The 21,731-nt window shown below is 36.3% G+C and overlaps 5 protein-coding genes, 2 non-coding genes and 2 pseudogenes across 10 annotated transcripts; 4 read left to right on the plus strand and 5 right to left on the minus strand.

Moving 5' to 3' along the window:
• The first annotated feature begins 4 nt into the window (after nucleotides 1–4).
• Nucleotides 5–1,153, plus strand: LOC130510469 (protein DETOXIFICATION 35-like; annotated as a pseudogene).
• A 411-nt stretch (nucleotides 1,154–1,564) lies between these two features.
• Nucleotides 1,565–1,649, plus strand: TRNAL-CAA (transfer RNA leucine (anticodon CAA)). Its single transcript has one exon. It is a non-coding gene; the product is annotated as a tRNA-Leu (tRNA).
• Nucleotides 1,650–2,359: 710 nt separating this feature from the next.
• On the minus strand, nucleotides 2,360–4,323 carry LOC130510848 (rRNA 2'-O-methyltransferase fibrillarin 2-like; annotated as a pseudogene).
• Nucleotides 3,030–3,101, minus strand: LOC130512196 (small nucleolar RNA snoR60). The gene has a single exon (XR_008945753.1). It is a non-coding gene; the product is annotated as a small nucleolar RNA snoR60 (small nucleolar RNA).
• A 3,840-nt stretch (nucleotides 4,324–8,163) lies between the features above and the next one.
• On the plus strand, nucleotides 8,164–10,056 carry LOC130511641 (uncharacterized). Of its 2 annotated transcripts, XM_057008938.1 has the most exons (3): nucleotides 8,164–8,379; nucleotides 8,594–9,161; nucleotides 9,255–10,056. In XM_057008938.1, exons 1-3 carry the CDS (start codon nucleotides 8,290–8,292, stop codon nucleotides 9,842–9,844), a joined length of 1,248 nt encoding a protein of 415 aa, XP_056864918.1. In that variant the 5' UTR covers nucleotides 8,164–8,289; the 3' UTR covers nucleotides 9,845–10,056. The 2 variants fall into 2 exon arrangements, with proteins under 2 accessions (XP_056864918.1, XP_056864917.1); XM_057008937.1 differs by having other exon boundaries at nucleotides 8,165–8,379; nucleotides 8,594–10,056.
• LOC108855009 (uncharacterized) lies at nucleotides 10,017–13,910 on the minus strand. Of its 2 annotated transcripts, none has more exons than XM_018628695.2 (10): nucleotides 13,669–13,910; nucleotides 13,220–13,392; nucleotides 12,860–12,987; nucleotides 12,706–12,750; nucleotides 12,568–12,621; nucleotides 11,968–12,072; nucleotides 11,672–11,875; nucleotides 11,463–11,548; nucleotides 10,554–11,356; nucleotides 10,017–10,443 (listed from the first exon to the last, which is right to left on the minus strand). In XM_018628695.2, exons 2-10 carry the CDS (start codon nucleotides 13,365–13,367, stop codon nucleotides 10,259–10,261), a joined length of 1,758 nt encoding a protein of 585 aa, XP_018484197.2. In that variant the 5' UTR covers nucleotides 13,368–13,392; nucleotides 13,669–13,910; the 3' UTR covers nucleotides 10,017–10,258. The 2 variants fall into 2 exon arrangements, with proteins under 2 accessions (XP_018484197.2, XP_018484198.2); XM_018628696.2 differs by having other exon boundaries at nucleotides 13,220–13,376; nucleotides 13,669–13,826.
• A 546-nt stretch (nucleotides 13,911–14,456) lies between these two features.
• LOC108852119 (probable prolyl 4-hydroxylase 12) lies at nucleotides 14,457–16,361 on the minus strand. Its single transcript, XM_018625615.2, has 6 exons — nucleotides 16,214–16,361; nucleotides 15,812–15,916; nucleotides 15,626–15,674; nucleotides 15,465–15,548; nucleotides 15,219–15,276; nucleotides 14,457–15,068 (listed from the first exon to the last, which is right to left on the minus strand). Exons 1-6 carry the CDS (start codon nucleotides 16,315–16,317, stop codon nucleotides 14,545–14,547), a joined length of 924 nt encoding a protein of 307 aa, XP_018481117.1. The 5' UTR covers nucleotides 16,318–16,361; the 3' UTR covers nucleotides 14,457–14,544.
• A 1,307-nt stretch (nucleotides 16,362–17,668) lies between these two features.
• LOC108851747 (uncharacterized) lies at nucleotides 17,669–18,551 on the minus strand. Of its 2 annotated transcripts, XM_018625214.2 has the most exons (3): nucleotides 18,456–18,551; nucleotides 18,250–18,354; nucleotides 17,669–18,139 (listed from the first exon to the last, which is right to left on the minus strand). In XM_018625214.2, exons 1-3 carry the CDS (start codon nucleotides 18,505–18,507, stop codon nucleotides 17,829–17,831), a joined length of 468 nt encoding a protein of 155 aa, XP_018480716.2. In that variant the 5' UTR covers nucleotides 18,508–18,551; the 3' UTR covers nucleotides 17,669–17,828. The 2 variants fall into 2 exon arrangements, with proteins under 2 accessions (XP_018480716.2, XP_018480715.2); XM_018625213.2 differs by having other exon boundaries at nucleotides 18,250–18,469.
• Nucleotides 18,552–19,966: 1,415 nt separating this feature from the next.
• Nucleotides 19,967–21,713, plus strand: LOC108852596 (actin-depolymerizing factor-like). The gene is made up of 3 exons (XM_018626099.2): nucleotides 19,967–20,111; nucleotides 20,605–20,861; nucleotides 21,433–21,713. The coding sequence occupies exons 1-3, from the start codon at nucleotides 20,109–20,111 to the stop codon at nucleotides 21,581–21,583; spliced, it is 411 nt and encodes a 136-aa protein (XP_018481601.2). The 5' UTR covers nucleotides 19,967–20,108; the 3' UTR covers nucleotides 21,584–21,713.
• Nucleotides 21,714–21,731: the final 18 nt, after the last annotated feature.

Here is a 21,731-nt window from a genome sequence, read left to right on the forward strand (position 1 = left end):
TTTTAAAGAGATTTGGGCTTTTGTTAGACTCTCTATCGCATCTGCTGTTATGCTTTGTCTTGAGCTTTGGTATATGATGAGTATCATTGTCCTTACCGGTCGCCTTGACAACGCTGTCATCGCTGTTGATTCTCTTTCTATATGGTGAGTCGCTTTCACCAACTATGCCTTGTATCCCTCCTCACGGCTTGATTTGAAATCTTTTGGCATTTCAGCATGAATGTTAATGGCCTGGAGGCTATGTTGTTCATTGGAATAAACGCTGCTATAAGGTAACCACAAGACATTGTTTTAGCTGGCTATATTAGACTTATGGAAACTCATGTGTTGTCTACTTTGTGTTAGTGTCCGTGTCTCTAATGAGCTTGGGTTAGGCCGTCCACGAGCAGCTAAATACTCTGTTTATGTCGCGGTGTTACAGTCTCTACTGATCGGTCTTGTCTTTATGGTGGCTATCATCATAGCCAGAGACCGTTTTGCTATCATTTACACAGCAGCGAAGTTCTACAACGCGCAGTGTCTAAGCTAGCTTATCTTCTTGGTATAACCATGGGTTCTCAACAGCGTGCAGCCAGTTATTTCCGGTAACACAATAATATCTTCTCTTCCAGAGGTTTTCATCACATCATAGATAACCGTCTCTTGGATTTTATTCATCTTGTTTAGGTGTGGCTATTGGAGGTGGTTGGCAAGGTTTAGTGGCTTATATCACTTTGGGTTGTTACTACATTTTTGGCCTTCCCTTTGGGTATCTTCTTGGTTACAAAGCAAACTTGGGAGTGATGGTAAGTAAAAACATGCTTAAAATCCACTGAAGTAGTGAAACCTTTTAAGTCCATTAATAGTGATTATTTTTTTTTTATAATGTTTTCAGGGACTTTGGGCTGGAATGATAGCAGGAACAACTCTTCAAACATTGTTACTAATGGTTGTTCTGTACAAGACAAACTGGAATAAAGAGGTAAGAAACTAAACTAAGACACAAAAACCATATCCATATACACTTGTTGATTGAGATCCATTAAACTATCTATAATAGTAACAAAAATAACTGTGATGAAAAGGTGGAGGAGACTATGGAACGCATGAAGAAGTGGGGAGGGAGTGAAACTACATCAAAGGATGTAATTGCATGATTATGTGGTTTCTGTTTGTTTAGCTTTGAAAATGAATACGTAGCTTATCTTCTTTTTTGTTTTGTCTTCTCTCATTGGTTTGGTAACTTTATTAGGCTCTAGAAACTGTTCAACTAGTGAAGTAACAAAACGGTGGTTTTGTTATTTTCTTCCAAATGAAAAGAAAATGCAACTGAAACCATACCAACTTTATGAATGTATTCCAAATGTCAAGTACATTTGCTCTTGTGACTTAAATGTACTATCAACCAACTTATTTAAAAATGTCACAAGAATTCAAGCGGCCCTGTACTAACATTCAAGACTTGTACAGTTGTACTTTTCCAACAAATGATTTGCTTACGGAATCGTTTAATTTTCCTTTTGCTTATTGTTGTGTGAAATAATTCAAATAGATAATATATGGTTTCAACTATCATGTAACAAGAAGTCAGATGGCCGAGTGGTCTAAGGCGCCAGACTCAAGTTCTGGTCTTCGAAAGAGGGCGTGGGTTCAAATCCCACTTCTGACAGTATTTTGAATTTTTAAATTAAGTTTGAAAACTAGTGCTAAAACATCCTTAACTAATGCCAACATAATAGTTTACATGTAGGTAGAGCATGTAGAACTGCAGCTGCTGCAAGAAAGCTCACAAATATCTCAATGCCCTTGAGACAACTTGAGAGTACTTCCCGTCTGGAGTCTTGTACTGTTTTGGTGTTTGCAACAATTGTCATAGGTTGTCGACGATCTCAGCTGCAGATAACTCACCAGCCCTCTTGAAGTAATCTCGTATATGTTACGGAGTAATAATGGCCGAGGCGAAGCAAATCCTAATGTCTTTTATGTGGCGAGAACGGAGCGGAGCTCAAGTCGACTTGTAGTATTTAGTGATTTTTAGCAATCAACAAAATCAGAGCTCATGGAGACTTTGTATTGTTTCCAAATTCAAGAATCTCTCACTCATATTTTGCCAGATATTTTTCAATCTTACCGATGACATTCATCACCAAGAGGATGAAAGTTGGGCTAACATCATACATTATATAATTAATATTTTCAAACTAAAGAGCTTTGTAAGTTGAGACATTGAAGTAAACAAGATTCAAAATGATTACAAACTTAAATAAAACCTAAAAAGCCTTTGGAGATTATGAAAGAGAGAAGAGAGAGGCAAAATCTGAGGAACTGTGAAAAGAGTAAAACAAATCCAAAAACAAAACAAGGAATGTTCTGAATTTTTCTAAGCAGCAGTAACAGCCTTGGCCTTCTTAGGCGCACGGTAGGGTACCACGACACAGGCATGGTCACGCTAAATGGCTCAAGCGTCACCTGCTCTGCTGGCTTGAACTGCTCCTGTTGCAGCTTCTTCACTTCGCTCTGAAACACTGCTTCTGCTGGAACTGTTGAGTCAATACAGTTAGCCTGCCAAAAAAAAAAAACATGTTTACTAAAATCTTTGGTGTGAATGAACGTTCGAAGTTTTACATAAATGAATGTCTTGGAATGCTACTAACCTTGATTGAGATAACAAAGTGACCTCCTGTTTTGAGGAAGAAGCTTGAGTTCAAAGCCACGATCCTAGCCTATTTAAGAGGTTTATTTAAGAACACAACACACACATGTAAATATATTAATTATGTTAGAACTCTTGAAATAAAAAAAAATGACATTACAAACTTTGAACAAGAAAAGCTGAATGGCAACAGAAATTTGGCGCTCCAATCAAATTATCAAATCAAAATACTAATATGCTAAAATATGTTTGATTTAGTCACAACAGGAAAAAAACAAAACCGATTTTGAATTTGTATTTTTCAAAAAAATATAGATATTTTGTTTGAAAAACAAAAATGGAATATGCATAATGCACAAAAACTAAATTCTGAAGAATAGAGAACAAGATGTTCTTAAGCATCAGAAACTTGGAGTTTGCATCATCCATGATGATCTGAAGGGAATCCAAGTAAGCTCATCATTTGCTATCATCAGAACACCGTTTTAAAAAGCAATGCACAAATACAATGCGATATAGCAAAAGTTTTTAAAGCAATTTTTAAATAGCATCAGATCATTCCGAGTGTAATATATAATAAAGAAGCAAACCTGATCTGGCTGAGCAACATCAGCGAAGATAACATCAACCATGCCAACGATCATTCTGTATTTAGCAGGGTGTCTAGCATCTTCAATGATAGGAATAATATTAGTTCTCTTCTTAGCCATGTTCACCAAGTCTCTACCACTTCTGTGAGAAAACTCAACAGCGTAAACGCATCCCTCCTACAAAATTACAAAGCCAGCAGTAAAGCAACACATCTAGACATGTAAGAATTAATACTTCTAACGGCTAAATTTTTCTTACAGATCCAACAAGATCAGATACATGGGATACTGTAGTTCCAGAAGCAGCACCAAGGTATAGAACTTTAGCACCAGGTTTCTACATTGAAACATAAACAACCAATACATGACAACACTTCCCACAGGCATCAGGATAGATAAGATTTAAACAAGAATGAGACTTACAATATAAATGTTATCAACACCACGAGAATAGCAGCGGCCAACTTAGAACGGAAAGGATTCCACACTCTGTATTCAGTCTTAGTTCCATCTTCATTCTGTAGATTCAATGACAAGCCAATTAAGACTTTCATCTAAAAGAGGTAAACAAACAAACAAACAAAAATTCAAGTCAATCTACCTGAACAGAGATTCTCTTCTCGTTGTAAACAGCTTCACCAGGGACCAAGTTCTTAGTGACAAGAGCTTCTTCTTTACCCTTTGCAATGAACACTCCAGCGTGTCTGTGTGGCTCCCACAATCACTTTGCTGCCTCCCTTCATTCCTCCACGTCCTCTAGGTGCTCCTCTTCCGCGAGGACGCTCTGCTCTACCTCTTCCTCTCATGCCTCTGCCGCGTCCACGGTGTCCAAACCTCTTCCTCCTCCTCCTCTACCTCCACCTCCACCACTGAACCCACCACCACCACCACGTCCTGAACACAAAACAACATTAAAGCAGAGACTCAATATCCTCAATACCCAATAGATATTAGAGCTAAAGGTAACAACATTGATATTCAGTTTTTCTAAACACAATAAGTTCCAACAAAACTAACAGATAACTAGCTATTGTTACGATGGAGACCAAACATAAAAAGCGGCGGCTAGGGTTTCTTACCACCAGTTAGAGGAGGTCTCATGTTTGCTTGAGAAGGAAGAAACGGCGACTTAGCGAGAAGAGTTTCAAGGAGAGTTAATGACGTCGTAAGCAATTAAGCTGTCGCATGCGATCAGTGTTTTTATAAAAGTGCGCCTAGGGTTTTAGATGAGGGTTTACTTGCTGCAGTTGATTATTGTTATTTACACATATACCCTTACACCATGTTTGGGCCTTGCCTTAAGCTCATTATATTTGGGCCTTAATCTCATAGTTCAGGCCTTAATATGAAGCAGCTTCCAATATTGGACCAATGGATTTCTTTGCAAGGTTTGTTCCACTATAAAACTATATCAAAGATTTTACGATAGTCCAGTAATTTTATGTTCCGAGATGCTTAAACTAAATTTCTAAAAAGAAAAACTTCGAACTCCATCTTACTTAACGATAAACTCGAATGATCTGTGATGACTCAGCATGTTCACAATCAGTGTAAAGATCATACAAGTATTATCACAATCAATATTAGAAGTTTAGAACATTAGTTTCCTTTTCACCTATATATGTATGGACCAATGCCTAAATAATTTTCCAGTAGACTGAAACTGACGAGTCGATCAACTCTTAAATTTTTTAAAATAGGTGTAAACCAGGGTTCCATTTCACCTAGTCAAACAAATGGTAATTTAGTTTCTAACAGAACTAGAATTTAGAAATGACAGATTTACTTTATATCCCAGTTTTGTTCTTTTACCACCAGCTATGGTCGCTTGGTTTACTAGAATAGTAGGTATAGCGTTAAAACTAATATTCCTTCTGTTTTATCGTTCTAGATTTATATACATAGATTAAGAGAACATGTGATTTTGTATATTTTAAAAATAAAAATATAATTGTTTATACACTTAATCATATTTCAACTAATAAAAAAATATTTTAAGGAATTTTATTGATATTTTCTATTAAAGTAATAAAAAGTATCTGATATTTGTTTTGAAACCAAAAAAAATAAGAGAAATTGTATTACATACACTAAACTTTTACTCTAATTAAGCTAATACCCAAAATCTCACACTATGATACCTTACTTCAGATACAAATTTGGTTCATTTCATTGTTCTTTTGGATCAAACCAATTCACTCGAAAAATAATACATTAATAAGTTAGTGAGATTGTGAAATACGGGATGAAAGAGAATGGAGAGAAGAAGTGCATGTGGGGATGTCGGAGAAGAAATAGGGCCCATTGGCTGGCCCCAATCTATTTTTTCTCGAGTCCTCTCCCTACCAACCATATTGATATTACTATAACTTTCCACAACTTTTAAATTACTTATATAAACTTCTTTTACATATGTAATGGAGTAGCTATAGCTAGGTCATATAGCTAGGTCATATGCTCGAAATGTTTATTTATTTATTTAGGGATGTGAATGAAGATTCCCATTGATTATTCCACATATTTGTCACTTTATATCATGTTCAATGTCTACTAGATATCCATGTGAGTGACTGCTAGTGGATGACCGACCACCTTTGGATGTAAATTTTTGTCAATAATGGTACCATTTTTAGTTTATGCTTTGTATCTATGTACTTTTCCATTCCGTATTTACACGTAGCGGGACTTTTATTGTTCAAATGTATTAACTAGAGCAAGAGGTGTGGATAAGTGGATTTTATTTAGTTGGCTTCTTGATTAACTGTCTAAGCAGATTTTTCGAGCATAGTATATATAATCACACAAGTGTAATTTCAGGTCACATGATGTATTGGTATCACTGATTTGGTTGTCATGTATTTTTTTACATGACTAGAGAGGATAGTGAAAATGTTCGAAAGAGAACGCATTTTTTATTTATTTTGTTTACTTACACAAAAAGATTTACTGCCATTTTTTTCTAAGTTTTTATCATTGTTTGTCAAAATAGTAGTATACTCTAAATAGTGGATAACTTTCTTATCAAGAGAGAAAGGTAAAGGGTTGCATTCTTACGCACGCACGTAAAGGGCATTTACACCACTATGAACACGTGAGCCCTCTAGTTAGCCCCATAAGCACAAAGCCTTCTGTTCTATCTTTCTTCTTTAGACCGACTAATCAACCCCTCTCATATCTTGTTTGTCGCATTAGTTTAGTTTAACCATTCACAAAACATTTGAATCATAAATTCATACATCTTCGAAGATCATTCCATGCCAAAAGTATGGCGGCTAAAACCAGTAACATGTCCATCTGTTTCTAGATTTAACCAAATAACAATTTAAAACGACAACTACCTTTTTTTTAAACTAACAACTACCACTTATCACATAAACTAATATACTTGTTAACAGTTGTTGCTTACAAGGCTGTGAATCGATTTGGTTCTGAAGAATCTCTTTATGACAATCTTTTATTAATTGTCTTCAAAAGTCTTCAAAGTAATTATCGAATCCTTTTAAAAGAATCTTGGTAAAAGACTTTCTTTTCTGTGGACCAAGAGAAGTAGTCTTATAGCTAACTTTGTATATATATTTTTATCAGGACGCTTTATAACCAAATGCATAATTGATTGTGACAAAAAAAATCATAAGATAATACAAATCTGCCAAACACACCAACTTACATGCAGGATCCGATTCGAAGACCGATTTTGTTTAGATATTCACATTGAAAAGGATCCAGCCTTTTCTGACGTATATGCTATCATATCTATCATTCCAGGCCACAAGATTAACTGGTATTAGTTGACCAAACCATTCATCTTCGTGTAATTTATGTTTATGCTCCAATGCCTACTAATTTTTTTATATAACCGATGTGTTATCCCAAAAACTTTATAGGTCCAAGAAAGACTAATCACCACGAAACTTACAAAATCCATGTTTTCTTACTACATAAAACGTCCTGGATGGATAGCAGTATTCACGGCTGTGAGCTGTAAGCATAAGATATTTCAAAGTGTTAGGTTTTCAAAATTTTGAGACTGCCAAAACTAGCAACTAAAAAAAAACAAAGAAATCAATCTCGTAGAGACTATAAAACAATAAACGAGTACTTAGCAGCTAGCGAATAACTGAACGAACAAGATGTACGTAGTTTAATTACTTGGTTAAATAATCAAAATGCAAATATTGCACGTACATGAAGTGTGGATACTAAGCGTGAATCGGTGTCCAAACATCAGTAACATAATCATATCAAAAAGATTAAAAGGATCAAATTAGTACAATAAAAGGTGTAATATCCTTACTTAAAACTTTAAAGATAAAAGTGTTATTCTTATGAGAAAGTGATGTATTATACTCAAGAGAAAAAGTGACATGATAATAGCACAAAAAAAAAGAAAACCATTTAATAGATTCATTCATTCCATACACGAACGCGACCGTAGCAATAACTCTATATTTGAATGGTTGGTGGTAATAAATACTATACCTGGAAGGAAACTAAATTTGTGTAAGTCAGGTCACGAGATTATCGCGAACCAACGAAAGACAAACAGGGATCCGACCAAAACTCACGAGTTTCGCGACGCCCACCATAATGACACCCTCAGTGGCATCTCCTGTAATTACGATTGGGTTATCTTGATATCACAATTTTTTTTTTCGTTGTCTTTAGCTTAGCCACTCACAGTTTCCTTTTAGAGGAAAATATCAAAATACCAAAGGAAGCCATTTGTCGGCATCGGGGGACTCACTATTATGCGTTACTCTCCCTTTTTAGTCTTTTTATTTCACAATTATTTTTAGCATGAATAATTTTTTAATAAGTAAATTAAAAAAAGGGAAGCGTGTGGGTCCAAACCGTCAATTTGGATGACGTGGCAATATCTCGTGGGAAATTGAATGAAAAACTGCAAGAGATAACGACCGGTGAGGTGAGAGAGAGAGAAGGCATATCAGTTCATAAGAATCAGTAGCCTTTATGCTTATTTATAGATACTCCTTCGTGTTCGGTTTCACATTTTCTTTTACTTAAAGAGTTGTGCAAAATCTTGGATGTCAAACAAGTCTTGAAATTATGAGAAACGTGAACAATAACGTTGATACGGTGAGCGCCGCTGCTTCTGCCATCTTCTCCGAGTCAAGACTACAATCATCGACGGTTCAGGTAACTTATAAGCTCTTCTTTTTTTTTTTTCTCTTCTCGTGGGTAATAACAACCATATCTCAGTATTGTTGTTTCTTGATTTGCCAAACTTTTCCGACAATGGATCTTTATTACAGTTTATGTCTGTTTGAAGTGTTAGTGAAGTTATATATATAGCCTTTGGTTCTGTCAGTAGCTGATCAAGAATCTTGTTTTTTTTTTCTCAATAATTCAGAAGAAAAAATGGGGAAGCTGTTGGAGCTTGTACTGGTGTTTTGGATCACAAAAGAACAAGAAGCGTATTGGCCACGCGGTTCTTGTACCCGAACCGGTTGCATCCGGATCAGCTCCCGTGGCTCAAGTCCAAAGCTCTTCGAGCAACTCAACTTCTACTTTTCTTCCCTTTATAGCTCCTCCTTCATCTCCAGCATCGTTTCTTCATTCAGGTCCTTCATCTGCGTCGCACACTCCTCATGGTCTACTTTGCTTTCCCGTCAATACATATTCCCTAAACGAGCCGTCTTCAGCCTTTGAGATTGGACCTTACGCTCACGAAACTCAGCCCGTAACTCCTCCTGTAGACTCTGCTTACACAACAAGACCATCCACTGCGCCGTTCACGCCACCTCCAGAGTCAGGTCAGATGAGTTCTGCAACACCTTCTTCCCCTGAAGTTCCCTTTGCTCAGTTACTTACATCTTCGCTTGAACGAGCTCGGAGAAACAGCGGCGGAATGGATGAAACGTTTTCAGCTGCTGCGCACTATGAGTTTCAGACGCATCAAGTGTATCCAGGAAGTCCAGGTGGTAATCTAATCTCTCCTGGTTCAGTGTTCTCAAACTCTGGTACATCTTCTCCTTACCCGGGTAAATGCTCCATCATTGAGTTTTGTATAGGAGAACCTCCAAAGTTCTTGGGTTTTGAGCACTTCACAGCTCGTAAATGGGGGTCGAGATTCGGTTCTGGGTCCATCACACCTGCTGGTCATGGTTCCAGGCTAGGTTCAGGGGCTCTGACTCCGGACGGTGGTGGAGGCCTTGGCTCAATGCTTGCTTCTGGTGCTGTGACACCAAATGGGAATCTGAGGTCACTTGAAGGCAGTGTTTTTGGATATTCTGATCACGTGTCGTCATGGACGGTTGGTCATAGAGTTTCGTTCGAGGTGACTGGTGAAGACTTAGCACGTTGTTTTGCAAACAAGCTAAACCAAGTTGGTTTAGATGATCAAACTTATGCTAATGAGGCGGTTTCGCCTACAAACAGATGGAGTGACAAAACGTTGGGAGAAACAGAGAGCGAACTGAGTCAGAAGTTGAGAACGTTTTCTCTAGGGTCGAGCAAAGAGTTTAAGTTTGATAACAGAGAAGAAGTTGTGAGATCGGAGTGGTGGTCGAATGAGAAGGTCGCCCGAGAAGGTGATGACAACAACAGTTCGGGAAACAGTTGGAGTTTCTTTCCGGTGTTACGATCTGGAGGATTCAGTTGACTTAACTGAGAAAGAAAAAAAGGGTTTCTGTCTTCTTTATGACCAGAACTAAAACCCTCTAACATTGGAAGCAGTTCAGTGATTTGGTAAGATATTGGGGTCTAACAACTAAACATATATTGTAGGAATCTATGTTGTACTGATATGTTATTATAATATGGTAGACTTCACATTTGGCTAAATATCAATTTCATATCAAATTTTCAAAAACCCTCGCAATGGAGAAAGGTCAACAAGATAACAAATCTATGTCTTTCTATCTAGAAAAAGAAGAAGAAAAAGAAAAAGAATGATGACACATAAAATCAAGAAAAATCTCTCTAAAAGCACCCAAAAAAACGATGTCTCTCTCGCTAATACTGCACTTTTGGTATACCTAAAAAATGATACTCTGGTCCAAAATCAAGCTCATTTTTAAGGAATCCTCTGTTTTGGAACATACTTTACCTTCGTGCCCTGTTCGGGTTTCTTCCTGCGCTTTGGTCTTGCAGTGTTTATAACACCATTTGAGGATTCGTGACTGTTGTTGTTACCTGACATGTCTGTTTCCCGAGACAGAACTAACGTCACGTGTTCTTCGGTGGTTGCCTCTTTCCATCCTGACATGCCATTTCAGATTTTGAGGTAAACAACCTTAACAGACATTGAAATAAAACGATATGGAGATTTTTTTTTAAAAAAAGTAAAGAGAAGTTAAACGAAGTTTTACTCTTTGCAAGAAACGCCTTCGCTTCGTGCAAGCTTATGTGATGACCGGTTTTAACTTCAGGTACAGTTGAGCTTGAGTTCTTATCCTTGTTGTCTGTGTTTTCATCGATCCTTTCCTGACTGCTCACTGGCCTCCATACTTTTACAGTTGATTGCTCTGATGACGGTTTCGCCTCAACAGTCTTCTTTCTTCGCTCCTCTTCACTGCATTTTGTTTGGTTATGTTCTCCGGTGCTTCGGATTGTTACACTTACCGATCCAATCAGAACTTCACTGTTCTTTGCTTGATCCTGTTCATTCACTGCCGCATCTGGTAATATCGTTTTGGGGTTATTGGCTTTTCGGCTCCAAACTTTAGTAGCATTGCCTCTTACGTCTCTGTTAGTTCCATTCTTTCGGATGCCTCCAAGTTTTGGCGCATGATTACCGTGGAACCCATTCGGCATTCCATGCTGTGATCTTTTCTCCATTTGCCTTCGCCCACTTCGCGGCCTTTCCATGTTTTGGCCATTACCAAAACCATCATCATCAACCATTGGCGCTTGAGTTTCAGCGTTTCTCCCATTGTCCATTTCCAAAACTTGAGGTTCCTCGAGGGATGAAGAATCCTCAATCGGTATGGAATCTGATCTCTGCGCCTCGGAATCTGAAGCTACATATAACGGGCTTGATGACTCAGCTGGGGAATGTTGTTCTTCTGATGTGGTACTTTCGTCTTCTTTAACATCTTTTTTCTGGTCCTTTACTCTTTGTTCTTTCTGTCTCAGCTTCTTCCTCTTCTTTCTCTCCAAGAGCTCGGCTTGTCTGCTCCAGACATAATACCGGTGAATAAGACTTAACAGTTAGAAACTTAGAGAACCATGGATCTTGTAACGTTATAAGACCAGCATTGCAATTGATAAGAACGCACCTTCTTTGAGCAGCTTCTTCCTCTTCAACCAGTAAATTTTGGCACCTCAGGGCTTCCGCATCTTTGTCAGCAAGCCATGCTTTGATCTTTACATTAAGAATACAAAGATTAATCACATGTAACGGATACATGCAAAGCAAAGTCCTAGTATTGACACTTTGCATTGCCAACTAGAGAGGAATGGTGAAACCTTGAATGAAAAAAGTTACCAATCGCTGTTCCAGAAGAAAGCTTGCGCTAGCAACGACATTTTTTGCCTCCAGTACATTTTTTCCAATTTCCCCGTCAAATATGTATTTTTGCAGTTGTGCAGCCTCGTTACACAGGAAAGTCTTTTCACTTCCTTCATCGAGAATGCTAAAAAGTTTCTGCGAAGAAATTTTAAACCTAGGTGTTCTAGCCTGGATAATATCCTGGAGAAACAGGAGCATGTATCACTATATCAGCATGAGGTTGAGTATTGAGGATACTCTTTATCCAGAAAGATAAAAGGGGAAATTCATACCAAAAGGTCAGAACCAGCTCTTAGATAATATTGTGGCAGAGCAGTATATCCTGGTTTTTCGATAAGTGAAATTACTCCGGACTCAACTGATTCCCCAGCAACATCCTACAAGAGTCAAAACAAAGCACCATTAAGCTGGAAACGTCTGCAAAGCATATTGATTAGCCAAAAAGGTCCAGGATGCAGAAATAGAATGCCAGAGAACGGACAGCATGTATCAGGTAGGCATACTCATCAGACGTGCGAGAGTATGTATACGAATTAAGTACGCTATACTCTTTTTATTTAACTAAAACGTATTTATTGGAGAATTAATCATGTAAAACCTGATGAAGTCATATGGCATTCTAGGAAACATATATATAACAATGTAAATACTGTATCACACCTTGCACAAATGAAAAGCAAATGAAATTAGGCCTCCATAAAAAAGTCAAAACCCTAAATAACAATGAAATGAGTCATTGAGAAGACAGAAGAAGATGCAATAGAACACTCATATCCGATGCTCACCGGTCAGAGTCACCATGCACAACTTTAAATGACTGAAGATAAAGAAATTATTTTGTGCAAAATAAATGTAAAGTGGAATTATACTACCTCCAGCCACATGCTCTTTAATGAGAGAATCTCCTTGGCATCAACTACAGAGAGCTGACAGAGGGATCGAACATGATCATTACCCAAAGGAAGAAAACTCTAATCGAATTGGCAATAACTAAGAGAAGTGAGAAGTACCTTATCCCAAAACTCCCCCAGTGCATCCCTCTCTTTGCTGGAATCCTGGAGTCATGCAAACAACAATCTTCAGATAAACTTTTGAGAAATAAGGACTAAAGCAACCAGGAGTTGGAAAGACAAAAGAGAGTAGAGTTAACTAAGTAAGCAAAACCTTTTCAGGCTTTTTTGGACGCCGATGAGTACGGCTGTGCCTTCTATGGTTGACAGGAGAGCAGAACTCCCTGGTGCACTTTTCACACTTGAGCAGTTGTATCTTCAAAGGAGTCAGCAACGGCCACCCTGGGAACGAAATAGAACATCAAACAACAAAACCCCAGATCCCACACCCCAAAAGCCACACATGCTATTTCAACAATCACTTTAATCTAATATATATGATAAACCTCTCTCAAGAGAGTCTCTAAAAGTATATAACATCTAATCCACTGATTCAAGTTCTACAATAGTAAGAGACAATGTCAGAAGTCAGATCCAATCATATATGAGAGAGGTAGGAACGTGAGATTGTTACCTGGACGCTCTAAGTTATGGAGAAGTTGAAAGAGCTGGACTGGATTATTGTCAGGCCTAGTAGGGAAGGAAAGAAACGGATCCTTTCCAACGGCACGTCTGATGAGCATGTCCAGAGAATCATTCCCATCTTGTTTCACCACCTCCATCCAATTCAACTGCAAACACACAGTCCTATAAACACAGCAAATCGATATAAAAGTTCCTTAAGCAACTATATATACAAACAAAACAATCACATAGTAATAGTATTCGATTCGATTCAAATCACCAGAACCACTAACACAGACACGCCTAAATCTCCTAATCATGACAGGCGGAGAGAACTAAAAATGTTTCGTTGATTTCGAATCTCATCAACAACATCAGTTACGTATAATAATACAAAACGCGAACGAATCGATTTAAGTGTTAAACGGAAAGCGAAGGGTTAAGTTCCCGATCACGCACCAGTAAAACAGTAACAGCAGCAGATCGGGCGTGCGTGCGTGCGCCAAGAGGGAAGAAGAGAACAGAATCAAGAGCGATCCTCGGGGACTCAGAGCGAGGTGAGAAAGAAACTGGCGAAGAGAAAAATCAGAGAGAAAGTGATGGGACGCACGAAAGAAAATGAGAAGAAAATTTTCAGAGGAGAAAGGAGGGAGGGAGGCAAAAGGAGCTGTCGACGAAAAAATTGTAGTACGGAGAAAACAAACATAACCCTCGGGGGCTCCATCCATTTCGCTAAAATTCCACCATATTTTAATTGATTGATTATAATCGCTATAATACATTTTTTTTTCTTAACATATAAGATATGACTTTTAAGCTTTGGATGTTTTAAAAAAAAAAAAATAGACTAGTCTTTGAAGGATATTCGTTAAGATACATGATTCATGCACATTTGTTTTGATCTCGTTGGTTCGATGATTCATGCACTTTTGAATTTTCTAAATAAAATTCTAAGTGTGATGATATATCCACACATAGTGACTTGCAGAAAATATGTAGCAGGCAAATTTTCATAACCGTTGGACATGAATTTATCTAACACAAATAGAATGGTCAATTGTAAAGTCATTTATATAATTTTCTTTTTACAATTTATAACAGTAACAAATATTTTTCATAATTTATAACAGTAATAAACCAGTGTTAAAAAATGTATCGACTTAAAATGTAGTATTTAGAAAACATGTATAATATGCTAGAAAAATATATAATTTTGGATAGGCAAATAACGTATAAACTATACAAAATCACAGAAAAAGACTAGCTGTAATATTGAAAATGTTTCAATAATTGCCACCATTATTTTCCAACATGATGAGATTGCTTTTCAAAGAATCAACAGGCGTTACAGCTTTTTCTGCAGGTACCAAAGTAATCAGGAGAGCCAATCATATAGACAGGGTTTTTCTTGCACTCCCCAAGCTCAGCCCATCGTCCACAGCTCTCATCTTCATCACTGCATTCAACACGCTCATCATCATCACCCTTCCTTGCTTGTTTCTTCGCGTATATAAGTTTTGTCGCTACCACCAGCTCCCCTTTCAGCACAGGGCATCTAGAATGAGTGCTTGTCTGGTCCAAAGTCGCATTCAAGTGTCTGGTGAAGAACAGAACTGCGTTTCCTTTTACCGGTGTTAAGATGTTACCGGGCTCTGAGCAGTCTGACCAACTCCTTTTGAGTTTTACCTCTGAGTCTGGAAAGAGAAGCTCTCCGCCTTGAGTTGTGTTTGAGACGTAGAGAATGACGGTTGCTAACAAAGATTCATGCGTCACAGAGCTAGATTCTTCTCCAAAATAATCTAACTTGTTGCCTGACTTCTCCAAACTGTAACTTCTTACCTTGATGGGACCACTGTTTTCTGAAAGATGTGCATCAGAAGAGAAACACAAACCAGCAGTTTGGCCAAGAAGAAAGCGATTACAACCATAACTCAAGAAAATAGCCCTTTCAGAGAGTAATGCAAAGAGTATAGACTGAAAACCAAGTAAAGTAAAAGGTAACTAACTACCTCTTGGGAGAAACGTCCAAGCAGAAATTCTTTCTTCAATCCCAGCAACTATTGGGTCCTATTGTTTATACCCAAAAAAAAAAAGAAAAGGATTGGAACATAACATTGTATAAGGATGTATGAGAAAGGTAACGACTACTTGAAGAGTATTTAATCATCTTTACTACATAGTGTTTCAAAAGAATTCTTGTCAAGCAGCTTGAGTGAGTATCAATAAAATTCAAGAAAAACTAATTAAGAACTTACCGGCACATCTAAGACGTGGTCAGAACTTGCAAGTTGAGTCTTCCAATCACCATCCCCTGATATAACCTCTGAAGTCTCCTTCGCCTACAGAAAAAAGCAACAACCATAAATTAATCAAAGAACAAAATATAATTAAAAACCAAAAGGAAAGAGGAATATACCAGATGGTCACACTCTTCCTCTGACAAGAACCCACGGTAAAGGAAGACCCTGTGGTGGTTGGGTGCATACCAAAAATAGTTTTCAGACATACATTAGTAACTCTTGCAAACTGATCTTTCCCATTGTAGTAAAATTACAGGCTATCTAAAAAGCATATATAAATAAATAAGAAAAAGGTACCTGACCTTGGTTGCCATGAAAGTTGAAGCACACGTCTCGGGTCCACAGACTTAGATCCTAAAACATAACTCGACTGACTCTCACCTTTGTCTCGGAGTTCCTTTCGACTACTGCATAGAGGAGGAGCAATCACTTAACCGGGTTGTGTGATTAAACATTCTCGCAAAGCTCATTATTCCAGAATCAATTTAATATCTAAATGATAATGAATCAAAACAAGTGATGATCGCCAGAAACGGACGAAGCTACATGCATCGCATAATAACCAATGATCGCGCATCTCAGGGAATAGGACAACTATGCACAATAAGACTATCAACAGAGAGGTGATAGGATGGTAGCAGTGGGGAGGCTCAATTAACACAGCGTGTTAATTAAGAAAAAAAAAAGGAGAAGAAGAAACGCACCTTCCACCGTAGGTGATAGGAAGAGACGAACAAAAGATGATCACCAGAGTAAGGATGATTTGGCTAAGGGAAGCCATTGGTCCAGTGATGGTGTAACACAGCATCGATGAAAATCTCTCGGGAATATGATATCTTTCTCAAATTCAGCCGATGAACACCACGACGTCGTTTTGGGAGGTTGTAACTTGTTTTAAGAATATTGCAAATTTATCCTTCCAACTTTCCAATTTTTGTACATCTACTCCAACTTGCAAAATTAACATTGCAATATTTCTTACTCCACTAAAAATGAGAAGTGAGACACTGAGACTTTAATATGTTGTACTAGACTTAGTTAATTTTTAACCAAATATTAATTTTTCTTTTTAGTTTTTTTTTGTTTTGTTATTTTTTTCTATTTTTGGTACACATATACTACAAAATTTATTAAATTTTAAATCATTTTAAGGGCATGCTATATATTATTTTCGAATTTTTATGAACGATTTATTTGCAGAGGTTAAAATTGAATTATGTTGATAGTTTTATTTGAATATAAAGAAAATACTATAGTTTTGTAGCATGATTATATAATATAATTAATCACTAAATGTATGTGTATTTCTCGATGTATTAAATATTTTAATATTATTTTACATAAAATAATTTAATGTTAATAATGTAAATTATATAGTGAGATTACATTAAGATTCATTTGAAATTGAAAAATACTAGAGTTTTTTTCCTAAAAAGAATCGGACACTAAATAACTTTAGAATATTCTGGAACACAAAATTTTATATATCTTCTATTTAAACGAATAAGCCATAACAAAATCAGTGATAATCTCTAAAATAAATTCTGCAAATCTTTTCTTGTTCAAGAAGTGTAAATTAATGTCTAACCAAATTTATACCTAACAAAATTGAGGCTTAACATATTTTATAGATTTTTCTTATGATTAAGTTTAGTGTAAATTACAGATCTAGATTTACGAAAAACTGATACCTAACATCTTTCCTACAATTAAGTTTAATCAAATAAATTTGTTAACATATCATAGCCTGTAAAGTTACATTTTTGCATTAACATAATTTGATATATAATATATATATATAAACGTAAATTAAAATTCATATTGTTTATAAATCAAATTTTCATAAACATGTTAATAACTTCCGAACCAAAAAAAAATTGTTTCATATTTTATTCGATAATTGCTAAATCAAATTTGATTCAAACTCTTTTACATATTACTACAATCCTGGTTCTAATCGATTTAGAATTTATCTGATTCCCATTTTACCTGATTTAAGTTGGGTCTATAAAAAATTGGTTTATCCGATTGAATCGTGCGCTTTTGATCTTCAGTTTTCCGGTTTAGATTAGGAAAAAAATTACAAGATCCAAGATTGTTAACCTTACGTATATATGAGCCCAATCTGTTATTTCATACTGTATTAGAATGTATTCTCATTTATTTTAGTAATTAGGACATAGTTAATTTATTATTAAGGAAAAATAAGGAGACAAGTAGCAAGTCGATAACATAGTAGCCGTGCACATAAGCAAAGGTTTGACCGAAGAAAAGCAGCAAATATGAATAAAAGGATTCGAGACGAGCCAAGGGACATCATTAAGCGTATTTCTCCAAGACTGCATGTAATGCACTAGGATTAGCTCCAACTACCATAGCCACCTTCTCTCCGCCTATGAAGACAATACTGGTTGGCATTGCGCGTATGCCGTAACGTTCTGCCATGACCTGCTCCTCGTCGATGTCAACGGTGTATAATTTGAACCGGCCCGTGAATTCCAAGTCGAATGCGATATATTTAGGTGCGATTAGGCGGCATGGACCGCACCAGTTGGCTGTGAACATAACCATGACTGGGAGTTCGGACTTGATTACAAGTGAATCCCATTCCGATTCAGAGATCTTGTGTACTACTCAAATCATTGGACAAACGAAAAGTTAAAGCGCTATACAATCAGTGCAAGATAAAATCATTAGAGCCAGGAAAACGAGAAAATTTTATAAATCTTGGTTAAGTTACCCTTAAGCTGGGCGGAATGGACCAAGTCACCGTTAGACGGTAGCGATGATGACACGTAAGTCTTGATCAAGGCATCTGACTCTGAACACATACCACCATTAAACCCTAAACACACGAAACACGTTATCGTTACTACCAAACGGTAGAAAACCGCAATTTGATCCATCGATACTTTCTGATCTCTGTATAATATGTATACTCCCTACCTGTTTTTAAGCGTGGAACACAAAGCCCTCTCTGCTCTTGTTTTATAAGCATCCATCATTTACATTAAATAATCATCCACGTTTCGTTCGAGACATTATATAACTTACTTCTTGGAAGGTGAAAGCTTTCATATAGTCAAATCACCACGTTCTAACACTGTCATTCTTAGCTGTCTTTTGTCTCTATCTTTCCCAGTTACCAATTAAAACACTAAACACGCATTTTCCTAACAACTTCTTAACTTTAAACATTATATTTTCTTACATAATTAAATATTTATACTGTCAAATCACTTATATATTAACACGTACGAATCACGACGTTCTCCCTAATCACTCTTAGAGCATCATTATTGGTGTACATACTATATGAATATCTTCAAAATTGTAATAACATTATCTTTCATTTAATTAGATTTTATAACTAAAATTTAAATGCTAAATGAATAAGACCAATGAAAAGAAGAGGATGGCAAAAATTAAGTTTTATGGGAATCTTACAGTATCTAAGATATATTGCTTTTGATTCTCTCTTCTCTTTATTATTATTTTCAACAATTTAAGATTCCACCAATGGAAGTGTTCTTAGCTATATTTTGTCTTTTGATCAGATCTTTGTTAACAGCCTTGGAAACTCTAGTCTCATGTATCGTTTTTGTTTTCTGCACACACAAACTCAAACAGAGAAAATTAATTTAAGATAAAGAATGAGATAGTAATCTGATCAATAAGAGATTCTTTATACATGATTTGATCTATGAAGAAAAACTTTGGATCATCACAAATCTGTCGTAATCTAGATACCACTTCTAATGATTTAATTAAACCTAGATCACTAAATTCATTTAGTGGTTTGTGGTTAAGGATTGATTGCTTATCTGCTGGTGTGTTCAGAGACGGATCTGAGATTGTGGGGAGTGGTTTGAAACATTTCTTAAGAATTCTAAAAAATTTGGGGGCCAAGACCTCTAATAGATCCGGGCCTGAATGTGTTTTAAATCATGATCAAACTGAAAGACACTCAAACGTGGAACTTGCACAAGGAAGGTTTGAGATGGAGAAATCCAACGAAGGTGACTTTGCAGAGATGCAAATATATATATTTCGTTAAAAGAATTAAGTACTCTATTGACAACCTTTATTTTGACCATTATTTGTAGTCTTTATGTATTTTGGTGTATAATATATAGTCCGTTCATAGCTTTAAATTCTATACTTGCATTGTAGTAGTTTTTTTGGAAGATGCAACCTAGCGATCAAACGTGAACAATAACAAAACAAATGTCAGGTGGACCCTATAATAAACGTATGTGAATCTATTGAACGTATGTGCTTGCATATCACGAGTGTATGGATGGTGTACACAAATAGCTGCTAAAAATAGAATAGAACGTTCCTTAAAAGAGGGATGGTTAGGCGAATTTTAAGGTTTGAAACAAAATAACAGATTATAACCGATGCTAAAGATAATAAATAAGAGCCCTTGTTTGTCCGAGTTCGTCTCGATCCTCTCTTCACAAACTAATTAAGAATTATCATCTTCATTGGTTCTCCCCAAAATTACATTCCTCTTTCCCAGAGGACAATCATATTCACACAAAACAACTTAACAAATCTTTCCTCGAGTCTTACCGTAGAAACTGAACATAAGCAATGGTTTGTTCTCTTCTTTTGTTTTTGTAATCCTTTTGTAGAAATGTTGTTTCCATTGGCCGAGATAGCAGGATAGATGTGATTTAGTTTTATTCCATATTAAGAATTGTCTGAGTTTGATAAAACATCTGATTATGTAAATATTAAATTTGAATGCTTACATAGAGTCAAATGATTTTCAGAAAGTATTAGACTTTTGGACGCAAATCATTCTAGTCTTGTCTAATCATGTTAGATCTCGATTTCTCAATGTTACCATGTTATATATTGACGTGTTTCCCATTTCCTTGCATAGTTTATCACGTTTTAATTCATACCTTAACCATATTAGAGTGATAACTCAATACAAAAAACTAAGATTAGAACTTATGTAGCACATATATCATAAGCTTCCACATATAGATGTTAATGGAACCAAAAACCTAGCTAACATAGTATACAAGAATATAATGGATGACATGATTGAATACAATGGATGATATGACTGAATGAAAAGGCAAACGCGGCGTCGGGGATGGCAGTGGAGGACAACTGCAAGCTGAAGTTTATGGAGCTAAAGAAAAGAACCTATCGGTTCATAATATTCAGAATAGATGGGCAGCAAGTGGTGGTTGAAAAGTTAGGAAACCCGCAGGAGACTTACGACGATTTCACCAATTCCCTCCCTGCCGACGAGTGCCGCTATGCGGTTTTCGATTTAGATTTTACCACCAATGAAAACTGCCAGAAGAGCAAAATCTTCTTCATCGCCTGGTACGTCATATTAACCTTCCTTTTATTTATTTCAATTTTACTATATATATGTGTCATAACATTACAAGGTTAAAACGTTTTAGAACATGTTCAATATGTAGTTTCATATCCACTTTATATACAAACTCACTAAAGGAAGACTAATTAGCATCATGAATGGTTACATATACTCTCAAAAGTATTTAACCAAATACACTATTAATATTTTCATCCAAATTTAGTTATTTAGTTAAAATTTAAACAAAATATATAGTTAGGTCAACGACATGATGACATGTTTCACAAAAAAATATTTTGAGTTTTTCATACGAGATATACTCCTATCATATTTTTACTTTTTCATTTTTATTTTTGATATGGGATAGAAACCTTTTGAAAAACTCTCATTGTGCAACTTTTTTAGATTAAGTTAGATTTAACCAGACTAGACAAGCTGTCTAAATACATGTTAATACTTCTTATCCTTTCCGGACATACAATACTTTAATTTTGTTTCAGTAAGGGTGCTTATATGTCTTGGCTAAAAAAGAAAGGTGTGCTAATGTGTTTGGGCTTGGTGGATGATTTGTAGGTCACCCGATTCATCTAGAGTGAGGATGAAGATGGTGTACGCGAGCTCTAAGGATAGGTTCAAGAGATCATTGGATGGCATTCAGGTTGAGTTACAAGCCACTGATCCTAGCGAGATGAGCTTTGACATCGTCAAAAGCCGAGCTCTCTAGACATTTTCCTTGTATTCATCAAACCCTTTATATATCATCTTTCGTATTTTCTGATATTAAAAACAAAATCAAAACACTTTCCATGTTATGTAATTTTCTTGGTTAAGATCTGAATTCTTCAATGTCGTCTCTACTCTTTTTTTTCACT

Source organism: Raphanus sativus, chromosome 4 (assembly GCF_000801105.2).
Source record: "Raphanus sativus cultivar WK10039 chromosome 4, ASM80110v3, whole genome shotgun sequence".
Classification (NCBI taxonomy): domain Eukaryota; kingdom Viridiplantae; phylum Streptophyta; class Magnoliopsida; order Brassicales; family Brassicaceae; genus Raphanus; species Raphanus sativus.

Bases quoted from the DNA above. Each gene is read 5' to 3' on its own strand.
- LOC108852596 (XM_018626099.2), top strand. The intron at 20,862-21,432 runs GTACGTCATATT...GATGATTTGTAG, and splicing joins AAAATCTTCTTCATCGCCTG to GTCACCCGATTCATCTAGAG.
- LOC108851747 (XM_018625213.2), bottom strand. From the start codon at position 18,415: ATGGATCAAATTGCGGTTTTCTACCGTTTGGTAGTAACGATAACGTGT. The intron at 18,140-18,249 runs GTAACTTAACCA...TGATTTGAGTAG, and splicing joins CCATTCCGCCCAGCTTAAGG to TACACAAGATCTCTGAATCG.
- LOC108852119 (XM_018625615.2), bottom strand. From the start codon at position 16,317: ATGCTGTGTTACACCATCACTGGACCAATGGCTTCCCTTAGCCAAATC. The intron at 15,917-16,213 runs GTGCGTTTCTTC...TCCTCTATGCAG, and splicing joins CCTATCACCTACGGTGGAAG to TAGTCGAAAGGAACTCCGAG. The intron at 15,069-15,218 runs GTAGTTAGTTAC...CACATCTTTCAG, and splicing joins TTGGACGTTTCTCCCAAGAG to AAAACAGTGGTCCCATCAAG.
- LOC108855009 (XM_018628695.2), bottom strand. From the start codon at position 13,367: ATGGAGGTGGTGAAACAAGATGGGAATGATTCTCTGGACATGCTCATC. The intron at 12,073-12,567 runs GTAGTATAATTC...TGACTCTTGTAG, and splicing joins TAAAGAGCATGTGGCTGGAG to GATGTTGCTGGGGAATCAGT. The intron at 10,444-10,553 runs GTAAAACTTCGT...ATGGCATGTCAG, and splicing joins GAAGGCGTTTCTTGCAAAGA to GATGGAAAGAGGCAACCACC.
- LOC130511641 (XM_057008937.1), top strand. From the start codon at position 8,290: ATGAGAAACGTGAACAATAACGTTGATACGGTGAGCGCCGCTGCTTCT. The intron at 8,380-8,593 runs GTAACTTATAAG...TCAATAATTCAG, and splicing joins TACAATCATCGACGGTTCAG to AAGAAAAAATGGGGAAGCTG.